Genomic DNA, 19,848 nt, shown 5'->3' with positions numbered 1-19,848 from the left:
GTGTTGCACCTGATCCATGGTACTGTATCAGTTTTCTGATACGGTTGGTTAAAATTATGATTGTGAACCTCATGAGGTTCAACAAGGGCAAGTGCAAGGTCCTGCACCTGGGTTGGGGCAACCCCTGGTCTCAATACAGGCTGGGGGATGAAGGGGTTGAGAGCAGCCCTGCTGAGAAGGACTTGGGGGTACTGGTGGATGAGAAGCTGGACATGAGCCAGCAATGTGTGCTCGCAGCCCAGAAGGCCGATCGTATCCTGGGCTGCATCAAAAGAAGCATCATCCCCGGCCAGCAGGTTGAGGGAGGTGATTCTGCCCCTCTCCTCTGCTCTGGTGAGACCCCACCTGGAGTACTGCGTCCAGCTCTGGAGCCCTCAGCATAAGAAAGACACAGACCTGTTGGAGCGGGTCCAGAAGAGGGCCACGAAAATGATCAGGGGGATGGAACACCTCTGCTATGAAGAAAGGCTGGGAGAGTTGGGGTTGTTCAGCCTAGAGAAGAGAAGGCTTCGGGGAGACCTTATTGCAGCCTTTCAATACTTAAAGGGGGCTTATAAGAAAGATGAGGACAAACTTTTTAATAGGACCTGTAGCATTAGGATAAGCGGTAATGGTTTCAAACTGAAAGATTCAGACTAGATATAAGGAAGAAATTTTTTATGCTGAGGGTGGTGAAACACTGGCACAGTTGCCCAGAGAGGCTGTAGATGCCTCGTCTCTGGAAACATTCAAGGTCAGGTTGGACAGGGCTTTGAGCAACCTGATCTATTTGAAGATGTCCCTGCTCATTGCAGGGGGGTTGGACTAGATGACGTTTAAACGTCCCTTCCAACCCAAACCATTCTATGATTCTGTGATTCTATGATTCAAATTGTGGATGGGAACTGGGCATTGTTTTGGACAGTGCTAGCTGGCACAGGACCCCACCATGCCGGAGTTGCTCTAACCGACTGGTAGCACAGGTGAGACAGTCCCAGTGCCTGACAGCAATCCCTGGCACAGTTTTATTTACTCATATACATGCAGCCATAGCATCTGACAGTCTTGTGGATTTGGGGATAAGAACTGCAAAACCGGAGAACAGTAGTCCATTGAAGAGTTAAGAATTATTCAGCCTTACATTTCAACCACCAGTGATATTTGTTCTCTACAGAGTAGGGAATTAAATCCAGACCTGTTGGAGTCATAGGTCAGTACTCTCTTCGTTAGACTATCCTCTGCCCTAATGATCATGCTGTAAAAGCAAGTCTTACTGCATGTGACATTGTAGCTCCAAGATGCTATTCTGCCTCATCCACTATTGCCCTTCATTCCAATTCTGATTGATTCAAGATCAGCGATGAAGTAACAGGGAATAGAAAACAGAACTGAGTTACCAGAAACATCAGCTAAGAGATAAAAGCAAGAAAACGAAGAAGAAAAAAATTTCAATGTTTATTGAGAAAAGAGAGGTGAGAACTCCTCAGCATGTTTTCTATAATGTCTTTCTTTGAATAATATTATACAGTATATTACTGTGAATTCTGATGACGCTTTACAACCCTGGTATGTGAAAATTTGCACCTATTAAATAACTAGGAATAATTGTCAGTACAAGCAAAGATTAAGTGCTGAACAATGCAGTAGATGCTCAGATTAGGGACAAGTACACAAGGTGTGTTGGGGGAATAAGGTAAAATATATTAATGAAAAAATTTTGAATAAGATATTTGAAACTAGGAAGAGATGGAGTTTTTGGTAGCGAATCAAAAGCATCCAACTGCAGACATATTTTAGGTGAAGGCAATTAGTGAGATTCCAAGAGGAAGTTAAATGAGCCCGGGGGGGGGGAATCTAAGGAAATACCTTCTGAGAAAAAACATGGAACTACAGGACACTGAATAAGGATAGTATATCGGTTTAATCAAGGGTGAACAGGGGGGGGGGGGGGGGGGGGAATCTAAGGAAATACCTTCTGAGAAAAAACATGGAACTACAGGACACTGAATAAGGATAGTATATCGTAAAGTAAGAGAGCAAGTATCAAGTTAAATCAATCAGGTGTGGACAGCCACATCTGTGTTCTCTGTCACCTCCTTTTACAGTCAGCAGAGAAAAATGGGCTTTTCTAGAGTAGTAGGAAAGCAGATATCCCAAACAGGTCAGATGAGTTGCTCTTTAACTTTCTCTGTTTCTCCTCATTGATTACTGGGGTAGGGGAGAGGCTATCTTATAGTTGTAATCTGACAATATTTATCCAATGTCACCTTTTCTGGAAGAGATGGGGTTAAGGAGAAAGGTGAGAAGAAAGGACTTTATCTATGATGTTCTGGATTGAGACACAAAACTGATGTGTTAATACAGTCAGAAAAGATCAAATGACCTCTTATTTGTAAAAGGAAAATCAAAGGCACAGCTGTGTTATTTCAGATTAAGTGACTACCTTTCTCGTGCCCAAGTGCTTCCTGCACGTGTGGATACAATGCAAAAGGTCTCATGGTTGTAAGCAGAGAGTGAGGGCTGTCATTTTAGTTTTGAAGAGACATGATTTAAAAGACTGGAAATACTTGCCTGAAAAATAGTGAGAAAGGTGAAGGCCTGAGAAGTAAGTTTGGAAATGATCTGTGAAATGTACTAGCTGAAAGAAGACAGCAAATAATATAAAGAGAATCATAAGAGGGCTCTGACAACAAAACCCTATTGATTCCAGTAACTAGAGGATGCTGAAGAGAAATCTAGAAATATCAAAGAAGAACCAGGAGAACAAAGAATCTCACATGTGAAAAGGAAAAGAAGGCAGAGGAGCGAAAAGACTAGGCATATTAAAACCAGAAACAGTGAAAATATGAAAAAAAACCCAACTGTATTTTAGAATCAAATAACCCAAAACATGCAGAATTGAAGTATTTGTTCTCTCGCTCATGCTTGTTGATGTTCTTAGCTTCTATATAGAATAAATAAATGATTATTGTTCTAGGGAATGGAAAATGGTAAGAGCAAATATAGCAATGCTGAGCTTGTTGTAAATCATGATGTTGATACTTCGCAGTCTTTCTTTTATTATTTTGTGACCCTGCTGAATTTCTGTCCCCACAACCTTCTGACATGTAACAAAGCCAACCATCATCTAACATGATTAAATAATACCTATCATTGGCTCGTTGGTTGAAGGAAATGTATGTGGCATATCAATGGAAAATTAAGAAGAGCAGAAAACAAATTGAGCAGGATATAAACAGTAGAGTTTCAAGGCAAATATATGATGATTGTGCAATGTCACCCAGGGAATACAAGATCATAATTCTTGATCCTTACTCAAAGGAATTCAAATGCAAATCTAATATCAGAACCATTTGTGAGGAAAAAAGCTGAGTGATCACTTTTTTTCCCATGAAAACAAAAGTCATGAACTGTAGATCTCATGAAAGCACCAAGAGGGATCAAACAGACATATAGATCAGGCTACCTGAATGTTTAATGGGCTGTCGGACCTTGGTCAAATGTGACTCCTTATTTCTGATAACAAAAAGACAGGTTAAATAATATCAATTTCCAAAGAACTTTAAATCCTTTCCTGAAAGGTCATATGTGAATGTGAACTCTTCCTATTTTCAAATATATGTCCCAATCTTTGCATTCATTACGCTGAATTTCAGAGCAACAGTAGGAAGAGGGCGGAGGGATGGCTTAGCAAAGAGCTTTAAAACAGTAATTACACTGAGGAATTGAGTCTGTAATTTTTCAGGGTGGGTGAGGGAGGGTTAATGCTCCTGTGTAAATGGACATTTGGTCTGTGAATCTGGTGAAACATCAATCAAAAACATTTTACAATGCGAACATATAAGAAGATGTTAGCTTCTGCAGAACTGGTGGCAGAAGAGAAATATAATCTTATTTTCTACTGAACAGAGCAGATCTGACACAGTGATCATTAAGCCAGTAAATACTGAGACAAATAATGTATTTTTAGTTACCTTTCAGAGTTCTTGCCTTGAATAGGAACCTGTTTCCCTACTAGCTTTTCACGTCAGTGGCTGAGACACATAATCAGTAATACGAACTTTCATGCAATCTAGCAGAATTGGAATCAAGCAGCACTAGGTCCAATGCTCAGGTTTAACAAATATTTAAGATAAAGCAAGCAGGGTCTGCACATAACTTGGCACTGTACCTAACTTTATGCATCAGTACAAAATAAATTATCTTCCAAAACCATAAAAAGAACCATTTTTCTTAGAGCACAACAATTTCTATTGATATTTATAACCCTCTATCAGAACAGATGTGTTGCTTAAAATCAGTCATCTTGTACTCTCATAAAACATGTGACAATGCACTATTTATAATCACATTATTTATCAGGGAGAGAGCATTTTCAGTGGATATACTGGGTAATTTAAAAGACCTTACATGTTGATATACAATCAGAGACAAAAAGCATAGCCCTTTGAAAAATGAAATGTACTCATTTTATTTTAATATTGGCAATGAAACAGATAACTTTGAGTTATCTTGAGTTCTCTCATCCTGAAATTACACTCTGGTGTATTTTACACTATCCCATCAGCTGCTGTAAATAATATCCATCTGCTTAAATACTGTGTCAGTCAGAGAGCCTTGAATGGACAATAAACACTGCGTTTTTCTCTGGGAAATTCTATCACACAGGAGAGCAGTATGAGGGTACTCATAATTTTATTCAAGGGAGTTGGTTAAAATATTTTCTTAGGTGGCTTGAGCTGACTCATAGAAGGTAGAATATATCTAAGAACTGGGTTTATATATTTGATTAAATACATACAGAAAAGCTACATTTTAGAAAAACCTGTCTTCCAAGGGTTAGGAAATGAAAATAAAAGCTTTACATCAAAATGTACTGGTTACATTTGGCATCCTCTCAATCTCATCGGGCATAGAGGTAGGGAACTCTGTTGTAGGTATTTGAAGGAAATGTGGCTGGGTATTAAATTACACTTGTATTACTCTGTTCATTACATCATCATGTGTTTCGATTGACTACCACAACTGAGGGTCTTTTAAGGAACAAAAAGGTATTTGGGTGCAACAGTGCACATGCCATAAAAAAATAATAACTGCAGAACCAAAGATAGTGCTTTATGCACTGTGTTGATTATGATTGGCATGCAAGCACTAATTTGGAGAGTAATGGATGCACATTATCCCAGATACTGTCACCTTGGAATCTGATTACCGTAAGCAGAAGCTGTCTGGGAGATGAAAGGTTTATAATGTCTTCTAATTAATATTATTCCGAAGTGAATAATTGGCCATCTCCAATGCTTTGGAAACATGCATTTTCAATGAACAGCTCACTTTGTACATGGGACAGTGAAATTACTATTTATTTTCAAGTCACTTTATGATAAGGCATCCTTGTGTGTAAAAAGGCATTTCATCAGCTTTAAATGACAGCTCTCCTCGCACCTTTGAACACCTTGCTCTTTCAGGCAACAGCTCCAAATTTCTTTGAGTGAGAAGACTGCCGAAAGTTTGCAGCCAGAGAGCCAGCGTGCCAGAAACCTTTTGTCACAGGAGGAGGCTGGTGTGTCAACAGATCACAGGTCATTGCTCATCCCTGCCCCTGATCAGCTGACGTGAAGTCTTGTGAATAGACTCAAGATGGTATAAATTAGAGGTTCCTATGTTTCTCTACACTTATGGCAGGGCTGCAGCAGCAACAGTTGCTGTTTGAGGATAGAGAGGTATAACCAGCTACTTGACGGCTGTCTCTTCTTCTTTTTCCAGCCAAAAGGATCTTGGCAGAGGAGAGTCTCTCCTTCCATGCATACAGGGTAGCTGGTGGCAGGGAACTTGAAACAGCTGAAATACAATGCTTATCACAGTGGCCAGTAAAAATGGGCGTGTTATCTTTACTTGGATGCGATAAGAGCTCCACGACAGATGCTAAGAAATGCTTTAATTTCCTTTCAGATGTGGTTTCCTTCTGTTAGAGACCATTTTTTGATTAAAATATTTCATTTTATGAGGACTTTCTATCAAGTTATGGGTTCATGTTGAATACATACAAAATGCAACATGTTCCACGGCTTTGGAAAGAAGGGCTGTTTTGCTGGAAGATACTTCAAACAGTGGAAATATAAAACTATTCACAAGAAGTCCATGAAAAGGATGAGAAAATGAACATACCCAGCTGCAGGTGACCATTCTATCCTCTTCAGCTTTACTTTTTCATGTTGCAGTTATCATAATTTTTCAAAACAAAATTAAAATCTTGCTCTTAAGCTTTTTTTTCCCCGCATAATTCTGAGTAAATATTTTTCTTGTAGTCCTGTCTGGAAGTTTTGCATGTTGCGTAAAATTGTATTAGGAGAAATAATTTCTTACTGAAAAATAGGCAAAGACTAACACAAAACATAATTTTTTGCAAACATTATTAAATATTGCCCATGATTTTCCTTTTCCAAGAAAATGACAGTATGACTGTTCAGGATCAAATAACAAAAGATTGCCTGGGCCAAGAAGAAAAAAGTATAAATCACAATGTTTTGTTAGCTCTTAACCTGGTCTAGCTTCTTGTCATAGCTGTGGAAGATTCAAGGAGCACAACTAATATCTCTTGCATTGCTAAGCCTGAGAACCTCCAAATACAGAAGAAAGTTTGAAGAAGCCTAATTTCATTTATCTTAAATATTTTGCTGAATTTTTTTAAAAAAGTTTACCTTTGAAAATGCAACAATTTTCAAAGAGATTTTTGCTAAGGACAAGGAGTTCATTACAAAATCCATGAGGTTCCACCAATCATGAATGTAGTCCTGTAGTCCACCATCCCACATCTGTTTAATTTCACCCCAGATAAAACCTGTAAATAGAACATAATTCATTAAACGTGAGTATTAAATAAAAAAGGCTGGGACTATTCTAGACATTTATCTCATAATGGATTGATTCTCCTTACATTAGTTATAAAGGGAAGGTGGTTAAGTGCTCTAAATTACACATCTAGTTAGGTGAAATTTTATCTTCCCATTAATGTTTCCGGACTTAATTTGTCAGGCAAAACCCAAAAAAATCATCTGCTTGTACAAGGGCAATTTCTTTGGCTTTCTTCAATCTCTTTTCCCATTGTATCATAATAAGTATAAAAAGGGTCTTAAAAGCAGTCACCACTGCCATCTCTGTCCCTGGTATCTGCTGCAGTATAATTCAATCTGGGAAATTTATGACTGCAGGAGTCAATCCAACACATTCATTTATTTCAATTGGAACCCACACAATAAGGAAGAGAATGTCTTTTGTTGTTGTCAATGCTGAACTAAAGTCTCCCTTTTCCATAGGAAACTCCAGCAGAATATTTTTTGTTGATTCCTTCTTTTGGGATATGAAGGAGTGGAAACTGTTTTCAGGTGTGCAGAGCACACATTGTGCTGGACACAAAGTGATACAGAAATATTCAATCTCAATGGGAAATTTTGCAAGTTGTATGACATGAACTTGGTTTAACAGCTCCAGAGACAACTGTGTGGAGACTCTTTAAAACCTCTCTGAAGAAGATACTCCACAATATTGTATAATAAGGTATCATAAAACAACATGGAACATTTAGATGCATATTTCATATTATTATCTACAGAGCTTCTTTGATAACAATACCAATAGAGCTTTTAATTTTTCTCAGTTAATTATCTCTTAAAGGAATTTCTTAAAGGAATTTCTTACTTCTGTGCTCATTAAAGGGACAAAATTAACCACAAAAGAGACCAGTCTCTCACACATAGATGTTGAGATACAGTTAACTCAACATACCTTTTCTCCACCTGCTTATCACATGTTCCTTTAGAAAATGTTGAACAGATTTTGTGCAGGGGCCTACAAAGTCCTATATCACTCTAGTCAGGGCTTAATTCACCTTGAACCTTAACATTTTGTTTCAACAGTCTTCTAGTTGACTGCATGGAAAACTTGTGTCTTCTCTCAAACGTGATCCCTAAGAAGTAATTCCTGGTCTATTCTGGTTTGTGCCAGGTAGGTTTTTTAGTTATTTGGAAGGCAGGAGGGGGATAGATGGGAGGAGTACAATTTCATTTTGTAGTGTTTAGGCTTGAGTCTTTCTGTCTCCTGATTGCTTTCAAAAGGAAAGGTTCCCTTCCTCACTACCTTCTCCGCTCACATCTCAGTCACATGTTCCTATCTTGTTTCGGTGTGTCATCATCAGTAATCACGAGCCTCAGGAGTATCTGAATCATCTGATTGGTCCAGCAACTTCTATTTTCATAGGGTTCATTTTCAGCCATGCCACCATCACTATTTCAGTATTCTGCAGAGCTGGGGGAACACATTCTGAGAAAGGACCATGGTGGGAACTTGTAGACAGAAAGTGGGATATGCCCATTTTAGTGTCTACAACAGCCTAGACAGGCTGATTGCAGCTCTATCTTTAGGTTATCAAGTAAAACTAATACACAACATATAGCACTGTTAAGAAGCTAATATTTATTTTCAAGCTGCAGTGAGTCAAGTATTCTCAAGTCACAGTGAGAAAACAGTTGAACATTATTGTATGGCAGGGGTCAATATCCACTAACAGCGTCCACTGCTGCTGTTAACTGCCCAAGTGCCATCACAAAGGGAACACACCTTCACAGGGCTACTAGGCAGGCTCCTGAATGCCTGCCTGTTTCAGCCTGTGAAATGACTTAACCACTTACTCTTCAAAGAGCTGGTCACTCCTGACACACAGTATGAACATGATGACAGCAGGTTTGGCTCCCCCTTCCCTCCACAGTCCCCTCCAACCTTCAACACGCCGTCCATGTACTTGAAATATCCCTGCTTGCTCTTCCACTACCTTTTAGGCATAACATGTTAAGCATCATCAGGTCATAAAAGCAGCTGTTTTGTGGGCTGCAATATACCCCTCACATTTCAGACACTGCTCTGAATCACCCCTGCTCCAACTGCAGAACGGCACATAAAATAACCATTGTGCCACAGGAGCCCGAGGAGACCTGGCTCCAGGCTCAGAGGAGACCTGGGGCCAAAGGCTGTGTAATACAGATATGTCCCCTAAGCCTCAGTGTTACAGAACAGTTCCTTGGTCTTTTTTATTTAATAATACAGATGTAGCCCCAGGATCTTGACACTGGGAAGACTGCTATGGCACAGAAAGCAGACTGTGCATTATGCACAGCAGAATGCACAGAAAGCATTGATAGAAAATCCCCAAATAAAAAGGCTTTACGGATTTACACATTCATAGAATTGAATAAACTCTTTTGTAATTCATCACAGTTAAGCATTCCCTTTAAAATATGCTTTAAAAACAGAGCAGAAATAGGTTGGGATGATTAATAAGATGAATGCTTAAGCAAGAGGCTGTAGGTTCCTTAATGTCTTCTGCCGAGATATTCCATGATTCACAACCAGCCAAGACAAATGCAACAAGGCTGTTCTCTGTAAGACTGTTGTTCTGCATCATATGCTTTGATAGCACTGCCTAAAGTATAATAGAATTATGTACAGATTGAAAAAGAAATGCTGACTAACGCTGCTGCATTTGATCTGTTTTGTGAGTGAAAAGCCAGACTGTTCTTCCAAGCACTTCCTGGGCTTCAGAAAATGAAATGCAATTGTAAATTTGACACTAACAGAGAAATACTGACCTATTATAGAATAGTGGAAGAAAGTATATGGCTATTGTAAATTTATCATTTTGAATTAGAAACACAACCAATCCAAACTACCAGTAATGCTGAAGTTGTCTGGCAGCTGAAAGTTCTGAGTATACTTTGACATCGTAATGGTGGTGGTTCTAAAATTTTCTTGGTTCAAGACAACTTTTATGTTCATCCTGATGCAGGACTTGTTCTTTTCAAGCAAATGATTATGGAAAACTGGAAATCCTACATTTTTGTTGGCTGTACTGGAGATGTGATAATTTAGTCTTTCTTGCCAAAGCATCTAAGTGCAAACTCCATATATAAATACAGTTACTGAGATCTTACGGTACTCCAGAGAACTTGAAGATAGGCTGACTGATGGATGCTATGTTTGTGACAGACACACAATCCATGCATGCACAGTAGAGCTTCCCAGACATGTCTTTTCGAAGGCAAATCTTTGAAGGTAAAAAGTCCTAAGGTTGATTGCTAAAATCCACAACTCCAGGGCAATCTCACCATGAAAGCTGGGATCAGAGTCTTTGGAAGTACCAGGTCTCTATGGCTAGGTATCCTGAGGGATGCTCAATTAGAGCAATGAATGCTGGAAGAACTGGGATCTCTGGAGTTCTGTAAATCCTCCCAAGTGTGCCTGAAGGGTTATCCTAGAAAAGCGTACTCTGAAGTCCTGGAGCCTTTCTGCAAAGCAGAGACTTCTCTAAGGCCTGGTGAGCTTACATGATGGACCTATTCTAAGCAATGAACCTCAGGGATTCCAAGTTGTGCTGTTTAGGATTAATTTACAGCCACATAGCCAGAGGTCTTGAAATCTTGTTGTAGATCATAACTATATCTTTTTGCAATAAGGAAGGGTCGGGGGGGAGAAGTCAGTCAGCTCTTATCTTCACAGGGTGTGATACAGTATGCCAAACTTGTTCTGTTACATTCATTGGGAGAATCAGGAAAAGGCTAGGAAAATCTATGTATTTTTTAAAAAAAAGAAAAAGACATCCAGAGATCAGGGCAGCATTATCTCTGTGACCTTGCACACATCCCTTTTCTATTTAGAAGACTGGACACAACCTGACTTTATTATCTAAGGAGACTTTTGGGCAGTTCCAAAATACGACCTGACATTATAGAAGAGGAGAAGACATGCAGTGACAAGACTGTCTAATGGGCGCATTGTTACAGGTAGGAAAGAGATCTAGTGTCCAGGCATTGTCTGCTTATTAATGTGCCAAAGCAGCAATGTTATCACATGGTGACAGAGCTCACGTCAGAGCTACGTGTTCAGCAGCAAGAAAAACAATGTCTCAACAAAGCTGAGGGCACATCACCAGCCTGCACAGAGGTACTGGGGAAAAACCACTAAGAGGAACCAGTCAAATACAAGGGGTAGATCTAAAAGCAAGAGCCTTTAGACAGTCAGGTTGGGGACAAGTTCATTGCCCAAAACTCTCTTTACCTCCCTGGGAGGAAACAAGCATCTCCAAGGCAATAATCCTGTCATCTGCAGGTGGCTCAATCTTCTCATTGACTGAAAAGGGAGCCATGGAAGATTAGGCTGAATTAAAACAGATGTCTTACTTCCAGGTGCCTGTATTTAGCTGAAATAATTCCACCTGGAGCAGATTTCACTGTTTTAGCTGGATAATCTTTGCTATATTCTGGTTGTCTCTTTGCTCCAACTGTGTCCTTTCTATCTCTTCACACCAGCTAGATTTCACACCTGCCTCTTATACCCTCACCTACCCATTCCCCATCAACCTGCTTTTATCATTCATTGCCACTTGAAAGGAAATTATCAACATTATGCAGCTCTTCCACCTCATTAATCAAGGACTTAAATTGAAAAGTTGAAGGTGAAACTTTCAAGCATTTGTTGCATTGTTTATAACTAGATACTGGAGCAGTAAAAGAGAAATAACAGCATTGATATTTTGAAACAGGCTGAGATGATAGAAACAAATTTCATTAAACACCCCGTGGTTTTAATGGGATCAAATAGACATAAATTTAGGGCAAGAATCCCATAGACCACATGAGGCCCTAGGAATGACAGACACCATGGAGAGGTTTTGTATAGCACTGTGAAGTATTATACATGCAAGCTGATGAATGCAACCATTTGACTGAAGTCCAGTTTGCCTGATGCAAGAAAGGAACTAAAATAGATCAGATAAAATAAATTTGGAGAAAAAAATGGAATCTGTGTGCTAAATATATTTTCTTTTTGCAGTAAACACTTCTGAACATTGATGAAAAAGTTCTTTGCTAAAATAAAAAAAGTTCATTCTGCTAAAATAAACCCTACATATTGTAAAAATAAATTTTATTCAGGCCAACAAAATGGATAGAAATTAAAAAGCTTCTTACTGAAGAACAAAAGGCACTGAAATAAAATAAGAACTTTCTTAGAAAAATACCATCTTTCATTACAATTACCACATAAGACTTTTAAAAATCCTTAAGAATTGAGTAATGGATATCACATACTACATATGATCAATCTGTAGATTTTTGTATATGTCGGTACATCAATACATATAGACTGATAAGACTAGCTTTTATTTTATATATTTATCTATAGACTTAGATTTTGAAGCTATATTTCCAGTCTTGAAATCTTTGGATATTAGACACTGAAATGCCTTTTAAAAAACGTGGACCTATTTTTCTGTTCATAAAGTAAGACTATTTGCACACTCACACCTTGCAACTTTAAGCAGTGCAGTAGCTCAATACTCTTAAGAATGTTCTCCGCCCCTTTGGATAAAGCCTTGGGTTAGCCACAATATCTTTTTGTGCAGGCTGGCAGATAACTTTCAGATGGTAAAAATACTGGATCTATCCTGACTGATCTCATTATCAATTTGCAGCTACCTAGACCTGTGATTTTACTCCTAAGGAACATGTCTCTCATTCCCATGCAAAAGAAACAAACAGCCAAAAAATAACTCCCCTACAAAATCCATTCAAAGGTGTATTAAGTTCTAAGACAAAAAATCCTAGATACACCTTGTCTAAATTCCTTTCTTGTACTGAATCTTGAGCAACTACAAAAATCAAATACATTTTCCATCAACTGTAAAAATTCACAAAAATGTTATGCCATCTCCACAACATTTTTGTTGTTTATAAATATAATTATAGTTAAAGTATTACTGTAACATCAAGATTTGTCAAAGAAAGATATGAAAGGCAGTATCCTGAACTATTTTTCGTTTAAAAAGATTTGTGGATCCCTAGCTAATTTTGTCCTTACCTTTCCCACAAAAGGTTGGTTGCTCTGTGCTATTTTTGTTCCTTACCATTAAGTGATGGGAAGCAAGAGGTTCCTCAGGGTCAATCTCTGCATGCCAAGTTCAACAACAACCTTTTAGTGTGTTTCTTGGAGAACATATTTTCACTGGACTGTGAAACCATTTAACTGACAAACTCAACTTTGCTCTACTATGCGATCTAGAGGTTTTCACAGATACAACAAGAAGTGAGACAAGCTGCTAATGATCTCTGAAGGAAAGGAAAGTAATTCCAGGGAATTCAGTGAGCATTGATAAGGCTTGAAATACCTCTTCTGTTTTACACCTGGGCTGATGAACTGATCTCTGCTGAAGGTATATGAAGGTAACAAGAGGAACAGAGAGGCATCCTGGCATAATTCAGGGCTCCCAATCTCTGGGGCACGCTTTGTTAACAGAATACAGCTATTTCAAAGGAACATGCACAAAATCAAAAGCACACCTTCTGTTTTCCCCTGGGGACAGTAAAATGGGTGTTTGGGAGGGGAACAACTGTGCACAGTGTCTGAGTCCTGTGTCAGGTCAGGCAAAGAGCTGGGAATGACATGGCCAGAGGCACCATTTATGTCCCAGCTCTCTTCCCAGGACAGTTATGCTCAAGCAAGCTGAGTCTGGGAATTGATGGTTTAAATTATCTGTGCACACAACTCAACACTGAGAATACTTAATATCTAACCTCAATTCACTCTTTGTCTTCACTTTCTTATCTGCACAATTGAATTTAATTCCTTCCCCCATGGAAGCAGTGAAGATGAGTTCAGTAATGCCTCTGGAGTGCAGTGAAAAGGTAATGAACAATACAAGGATTATGGAGCATTCAAGCTTTTTGGATGAACTATACTCTACCAGAGCTGAGAGCATTCAGTGCTGATTATGTACCAGCAGTGCATTTACTCTGTTCAAGGAAAAATATAATTTCTAAGAAACAGTGATCAGCTGCAAATGAAACTGGTCTAGGTATGGCATTATGAATTATGTTGTTATATATATGTATTTCACCCACTATGGAACGGCAGGTGCAAACGGTTTGTACAATCAGCATTGAACAGCCCTTCAAATATTTATGGCTTAGTTTCACCACCTAGTCCAATAGCATCAGATTGTTCAGTTGCTTGAGTATTTATGCAGTAAGGCATCTATATAAGTGGGATAGCTCTTCCCTTAACCCAGTATCTTTAGAAGGGACAGTAGCCATTATCTTTAGACCACACACTTTCTTTCATAACTTGAATGGCAAGTCTGACTTTCACAGTACTCCTATAAATGCCAAAAGCAAATATATATAATTAGCAGTTAAATTTTTTTAAGCAGTCTTTTGAATTTCCTTTGCAAAATGTTCTGGAATGTAAATGAATTGTAGTTCATTATCATAGTGGAAGATTAAAGGAGATTTAACTTACTACATCTATCTTAACATTATTGGCCCTTTTTCTTCTCCTATTTTTTTGCCTCTGTAAAACAGGGTTTTGGTAAAGAACAGGAATATAAGCCAAGAAAAAATGTTTAATGTCCTGGAGTGTATGCAAAAATAAATTGTAACCCTGGATTGACTGTTATGTTCCATATGAGTTGGCTAGTAGGGTTAATAAAGTTCAAATTGATCAAAGATGCCCATCCAAACCATTTCAGGTTCATGCACCTAAGCCTTCCATACCAGTAGACTGTAGACGGTGATGGTGTAGTTGTCACGATCTAGAGAAACATGAAAGATACTCTATTTCTGGAGTGTATTACGTGCTTAAACAGAAGTGTTTGGCGCCATTTTAGATGCCCTACGTATCCAAGCTGGCCACCCCATGCCTTGCCAAAAAAAGGTACAGGTTTGCTGTAGGGTATTTATTACACATACAACCTCTCTGTGAGTATATCAGAGTTCAAAAATGGGACCAGGAGCCTCTTTGTAGGCACCTGAGTTGCTTTCTTTATGTTTATTTTGATTTACTCTCCTAATTCATAACAACCAAACTTGCTAAATGCCTGAGTTTGGAGTAAGGGGCTATGGACAGGTACTTAAATATGGAGATAGAGTACAGAAATTCTGCACATTTCTGCTTTTGAACTCTGCTCTACAATAATGTTGTAGACAGAAATGGAGCCAGCCAAAAGTATTGGTCCATTCTCTCAGGTACTTTCGCACAGGAGTCTATAAATCTCTTTAAAGAAAAAGTATATCCTCATTTACTGCTTGTAAATCTCTATTAAGCTCAACAGGTTTACATGATAAGTGGAGCATGCATAATTTTACTCATTGTCCTTTAATCTCCATGGCTTCATTGAACCTGTTTGTGGCATGTTTTTATCAAAATTGATTTAATACAGAAAATAGTTTCTTGCTTTCACAAAAATATTTTGGAGAGGGTAAGGAGCAAGGCTTATATCCTAGCTATTACCATAGACAGCCTTAATTTATAAAGCAATACGTAGCCAATGTGTACAGTACTGCAATCCAATATTCATTAAAGTGTTGTACCTCCAAACATCTGCATGTTCCTTATCTTTGCCAGCACTTACTACATTCTCTCGGTGTTGCTAGAATAATATAATGAAGATATTCTTATCAGGTAGTTAATAGTAAGAAATACAGTTTTCAAGTGTGCACAAGGATTAGATCCACAAAGGGATACAAGACCTGTAGGCAGAATAAATGAATGTATAGCTTGTCTGTGAAACACAGAAAGGCCTTTATAGCATTGCTCAAAAGCTCCCAGAGTCCTGCACAGACCAGTTCGGCATCGTACATGCAGCTCTAGGCAAGGCCAGAAGTGAATATTTAGGGATGTAGGAAACTGCTCATCCCCTTCTCTCCCATTAACAGGCATGTAAGGATTTGAACATCTCAATACTGTGGACCTAAACTTCGTATTTGGGAGCCCAGTCCCATGAAGGGGTTTAGTCATTGAAATATTCCGTGATTCAATGTCTAAATTATGTACACAGTACTGAAAGTAAAATTCACCATGCAAGAGACCTAATTTCCCCATAAATCGCATTTTATGCTCACTTTGAGTATCAAGTGCCTAGCTGAGGTCCACAGCCTATGAATACTGAGTGCTAAGACAGCCTGGAGAAGAGGAACAGCAGGAACTGGAAAGAGGAATGGGTCTCAAACACTGCCTCTCACCAGCACTTAGAAGCCTATCTCAGGGCTTCAGTTAGATATCTACATGAGACTGAGTTTCAGCATCCAAAACATCTTCCTTTCCTGAAATGCTTAAACTATATCCCCCAAGAGTAGTGTGAATGTTCGGCACTGCAGCTTTATGGCTAAAATTCTTGCACAGGGAACAGGAAACCTGCCTTTTCTCAGCCTGAGGGAAGACTGAACCTGTCCCAGGAGAGTACTAGGGCAGGAATAATGGTGTGGGGGTGAAACATTCACTACTCCTGCTAAAAATAGGAGAAAGGGAAAATTAGGGAGAGAGAATTAAAGAAGACAAAAAAACCAACAGGTGTCTTTAGCCTCCTTACTAAGGGTCCCTACTAGGAAGCGAGGGCATCAAAGCTAGGCTTTGCACACACACTGCAGGCCTTTTCTGTTTTCTTTATCCTCAAGCTATATGATTGTAATGTTAAAGTGTGAAATATTTGAATGCTAGAGGAGCAAGCACAATGGTACTCAACTGAAAACAGGACTGAAGTCCAAAGAGTGTCTCAGGATCCTGCCAAAACCTGCTTCCATCAGCAAAATATTGTGATTGCAAGAAAACATCTGATTGCACTGAATACTTGTCTACATATGATTATTTTATATTATCTTGTAAAAACAGAGTCCTTGTTTGCAGCTCTAAGGCATTGCCTGTGGGAGGGAAGTTTTCCATAACTAATAAAAGCGTATGTAAAATGAACATTCAGACAGTCATTGTTAAGGAAGAGAACTCCCTTTATTTTTTGTACTCTATTTAAATACTGTAAAAGGCCATTAAAGATAGGCAGAGCACTGTTCCATCTAGCCTAAATTGCAGCTGATCCTGAATGCTTAGGGAAAGGATTTGAAGACAGAATAAAGTAAAAGCTTCCAGGTTTGCTAAGTGTAGGGGTATCCTTGTCCAGAGATCACATCTCTGCCACTGTGACTAAGAGCCACTGATTATGGCTGGTTTGACACTACGGATGGGGTTCAGGAACCAAAGCACAGTCTGTAGCTCCATTTTAGATGGAAGACACATTTATAAAGGCTTTTCAAATTTAGGGTAGATTTTTACTAGAATAGCAAAAGTTACATGTGGTTACCCATATTTAACTGGAGGTCATGGCACCATTGAAAGTGTTTTCCCAAAGAAAAAGTCTCCTGGCTTTTTTTATCATAAAACAAGACATTTTTCTTTGGCCTCAGTTTTGGAAATGGCAACACCATTCTAGATTAAATCTTAAACACTCAGACAGATATCAGCCAACACCACCAACAACCAAAGAATAAAATAAAATCATCTAAATAGAAAATGTTAATCTTAAATATTTAAAACCTGGTAAACCTACAAGTACGTTTAAGGACCTGTTTTGGCAAGAGTCAGGCAGTCCTGACAAGAAGTGGCTCTCCTGATGTTTAAATAAATAATTTCATTAGTGGGTCCAGTTTTGGGATCCCCAACAAAAAAGAGATATTAACTGACTGAAGTGAACCTAGTGAAAGGTCATCAAGGTGACTAGGGGCTGGACCACATGATGTACAAGAAGAGGCTGAGGGAACTGGGTTTGTTCAGCCTAGAGAAGAGGACACTAATGGGGGGATATTACTGCTGTTATCCACTAATGAAATTGCTGTTTATGAATAGTTGGAGCCAGGCTTGTCCTAGAGGTGCACATTGGAAGGACAAGAGGTAATGGTTACACGTTGTGGCATGGGATATTCCAGCTGATACCAGGAAAAAAGCTCACCAGTGGCTAGACACAGGCACAGGTTGCTGAGAGAGGCGGTGGAATATCTGTCCCTGGAGAAATTCAATATTTGACTGGACAAGGACCTGAGCAATCTGATCTATCTTTGTAGTCAGCCTGTGTTGAGCAGTAGTTTGGACTAAATGGCCTTGAGTGGTCATTACGTGCATTATCCTTCTTTCTGACTGAAGTTGTGTTCCAGCTTTGTCTGGGATTATTTTCCTCTTCTGCACTTTATTTGTCACTACTGGTTATGTACTGTTTCATCCTGCTGTCCATATTATCCTTTATATCTGCTCCCTGGAACATGTCAATTTGTACTGACTGTTTAATTTTTTACACAACACTTGCTTGACCAAATTTAGAAGATGATGCACAGTGTACTTGCCACCTCTACGATCACTTCATCTGAAGCGCCTTGCTGTGCCGTCGGTTTGGATGTACATTGTGCTAAATACTGACAAGACTGTACACTCCCATACATTCCACCAGCAGTTTGCTGACCACAAATGTTTGCAGTTTGCACAGTTCCCAAACATCCACATTCTCTATAGATTCACACACTCCAATAGTATAAACCACTCTGACAGAAAGGATGTGGAACGCATTGTTAAAGTGATTCAGTAAGGCTGCATTCCTGCTGCAGGCACTATTCTGAACAGCATAATTACGATGAGCATTTAAAGATGCCCATAAAAGAGCAAAAAACTCATCAAAACAAATTTGCCTAAAAAATGTTCTTTTTGCTGCAGCCACCCTGAACAACTGGCAGGGAGCTTTTTAACCACATCTACTAAGCACCAAGTTTGTCTGGTTGTTGGCTTTCTTCTCTGAATTTTTGTACCGTTCCCTGGTGATGCCCACTGTGAGAACATTTAGCATGGTCACTGCTAGGTTTGAGTCTAGGGTTTAGAGCAGAAGAACAGGTATAGCAAGTCTATAGGGATCAATATGATCTTTATGTGAGCTGCAGTCAAGGCACACAGAGGGTGAGGCTGGGCCTTACTTAATTTCCCCTTTGCATCACTGTTATAATGCCCAGGGGCCACTCAGCAACTGGATGGGGAATTTGATGACGGAAAATATTGCTCTTCCTCACTTTTTTTCCACAATATGGAGTTCTTGTTTTCTGTCTTTTTTTTTTTCAGTGGTGATGGATTCTCAAATATAGGAAACAGGCCTATGTTTCTGTAGTGTGAAGCATCTGGCATGCTTGGGATATCAGAATTGACAGCTAATATAAAGAACAAAATTAATTTTCCTTACCAGCAAAAGCTTGTTTCTTATTTGTTTAAATGCAAGGACAGGAGATTCTGACTCTTCTTAGTGAGAAATTTTTCCACAACTGCTTCTTAAGCTATAACATTAGCCTTGTTATACTGACTTATTTTTCCACAGATAATCACCACATACTGTAGCACCACTTGTGTAATGACCTAATCATGTAAAAGACAAAATTAATGCAGAAGTTTCCTTAAGAAACTTTTAAAATGTAAAATTGATAGTCCTCATGGAAATGTAGCCCAATACAGGTTTTCCTCTGAGCCTTCTACTCTAGTGACACTTTTAATATGTGCTAATTATGCACATTCAGCCTTCTATTACAAAGTATTAGGCAAATGCTAATTACTGTTTGATCGTTGGAGAGCTTAGAATATTATACACAATCTTTAAACTTTTTAAGTTCTATGAAATAGACATATGCTCCATTCTCCTGGAGAAACTGGCTGCTCATGGCTTGGACAGGCATATGCACCACTGGGTAAAAAATTGGCTGGATGGCCGGGCCCAAAGAGTCATGGTGAATGGAGTTAAATCCAGTTGGCGGCCGGTCACGAGCGGTGTTCCCCAGGGCTCAGTACTGGGGCCGGTCTTGTTCAATATCTTTATCAATGATCTGGATGAGGGGATCGAGTGCACCCTCAGTACGTTTGCAGACGACACCAAGTTGGGCAGGAGTGTTGATCTGCTCGAGGGTAGGAAGGCTCTGCAGAGGGACCTGGACAGGCTGGATCGATGGGCCCAGGCCAACTGTATGAGATTCAACAAGG

At 39.2% G+C, this 19,848-nt stretch overlaps 1 protein-coding gene across 2 annotated transcripts in view; it reads right to left on the bottom strand.

Annotated features, from left to right (window-relative positions):
- Nucleotides 1-19,848, bottom strand: part of TRPC4 (transient receptor potential cation channel subfamily C member 4) — a 115,056-nt gene that overhangs the window by 23,758 nt on the left and 71,450 nt on the right. For both annotated transcript variants that reach the window (XM_009290176.1, XM_019474853.1), the window contains one exon: nucleotides 6,681-6,820. In XM_009290176.1, the coding sequence (XP_009288451.1) occupies nucleotides 6,681-6,820 (140 nt within the window). The remainder of the gene's footprint in view (nucleotides 1-6,680; nucleotides 6,821-19,848) is intronic.

The sequence above is a fragment of the Aptenodytes forsteri genome, unplaced genomic scaffold (assembly GCF_000699145.1).
Source record: "Aptenodytes forsteri isolate BGI_AS27 unplaced genomic scaffold, ASM69914v1 Scaffold155, whole genome shotgun sequence".
Lineage (NCBI taxonomy): Eukaryota > Metazoa > Chordata > Aves > Sphenisciformes > Spheniscidae > Aptenodytes > Aptenodytes forsteri.
This window is presented reverse-complemented; position numbering and strand designations above follow the sequence as displayed.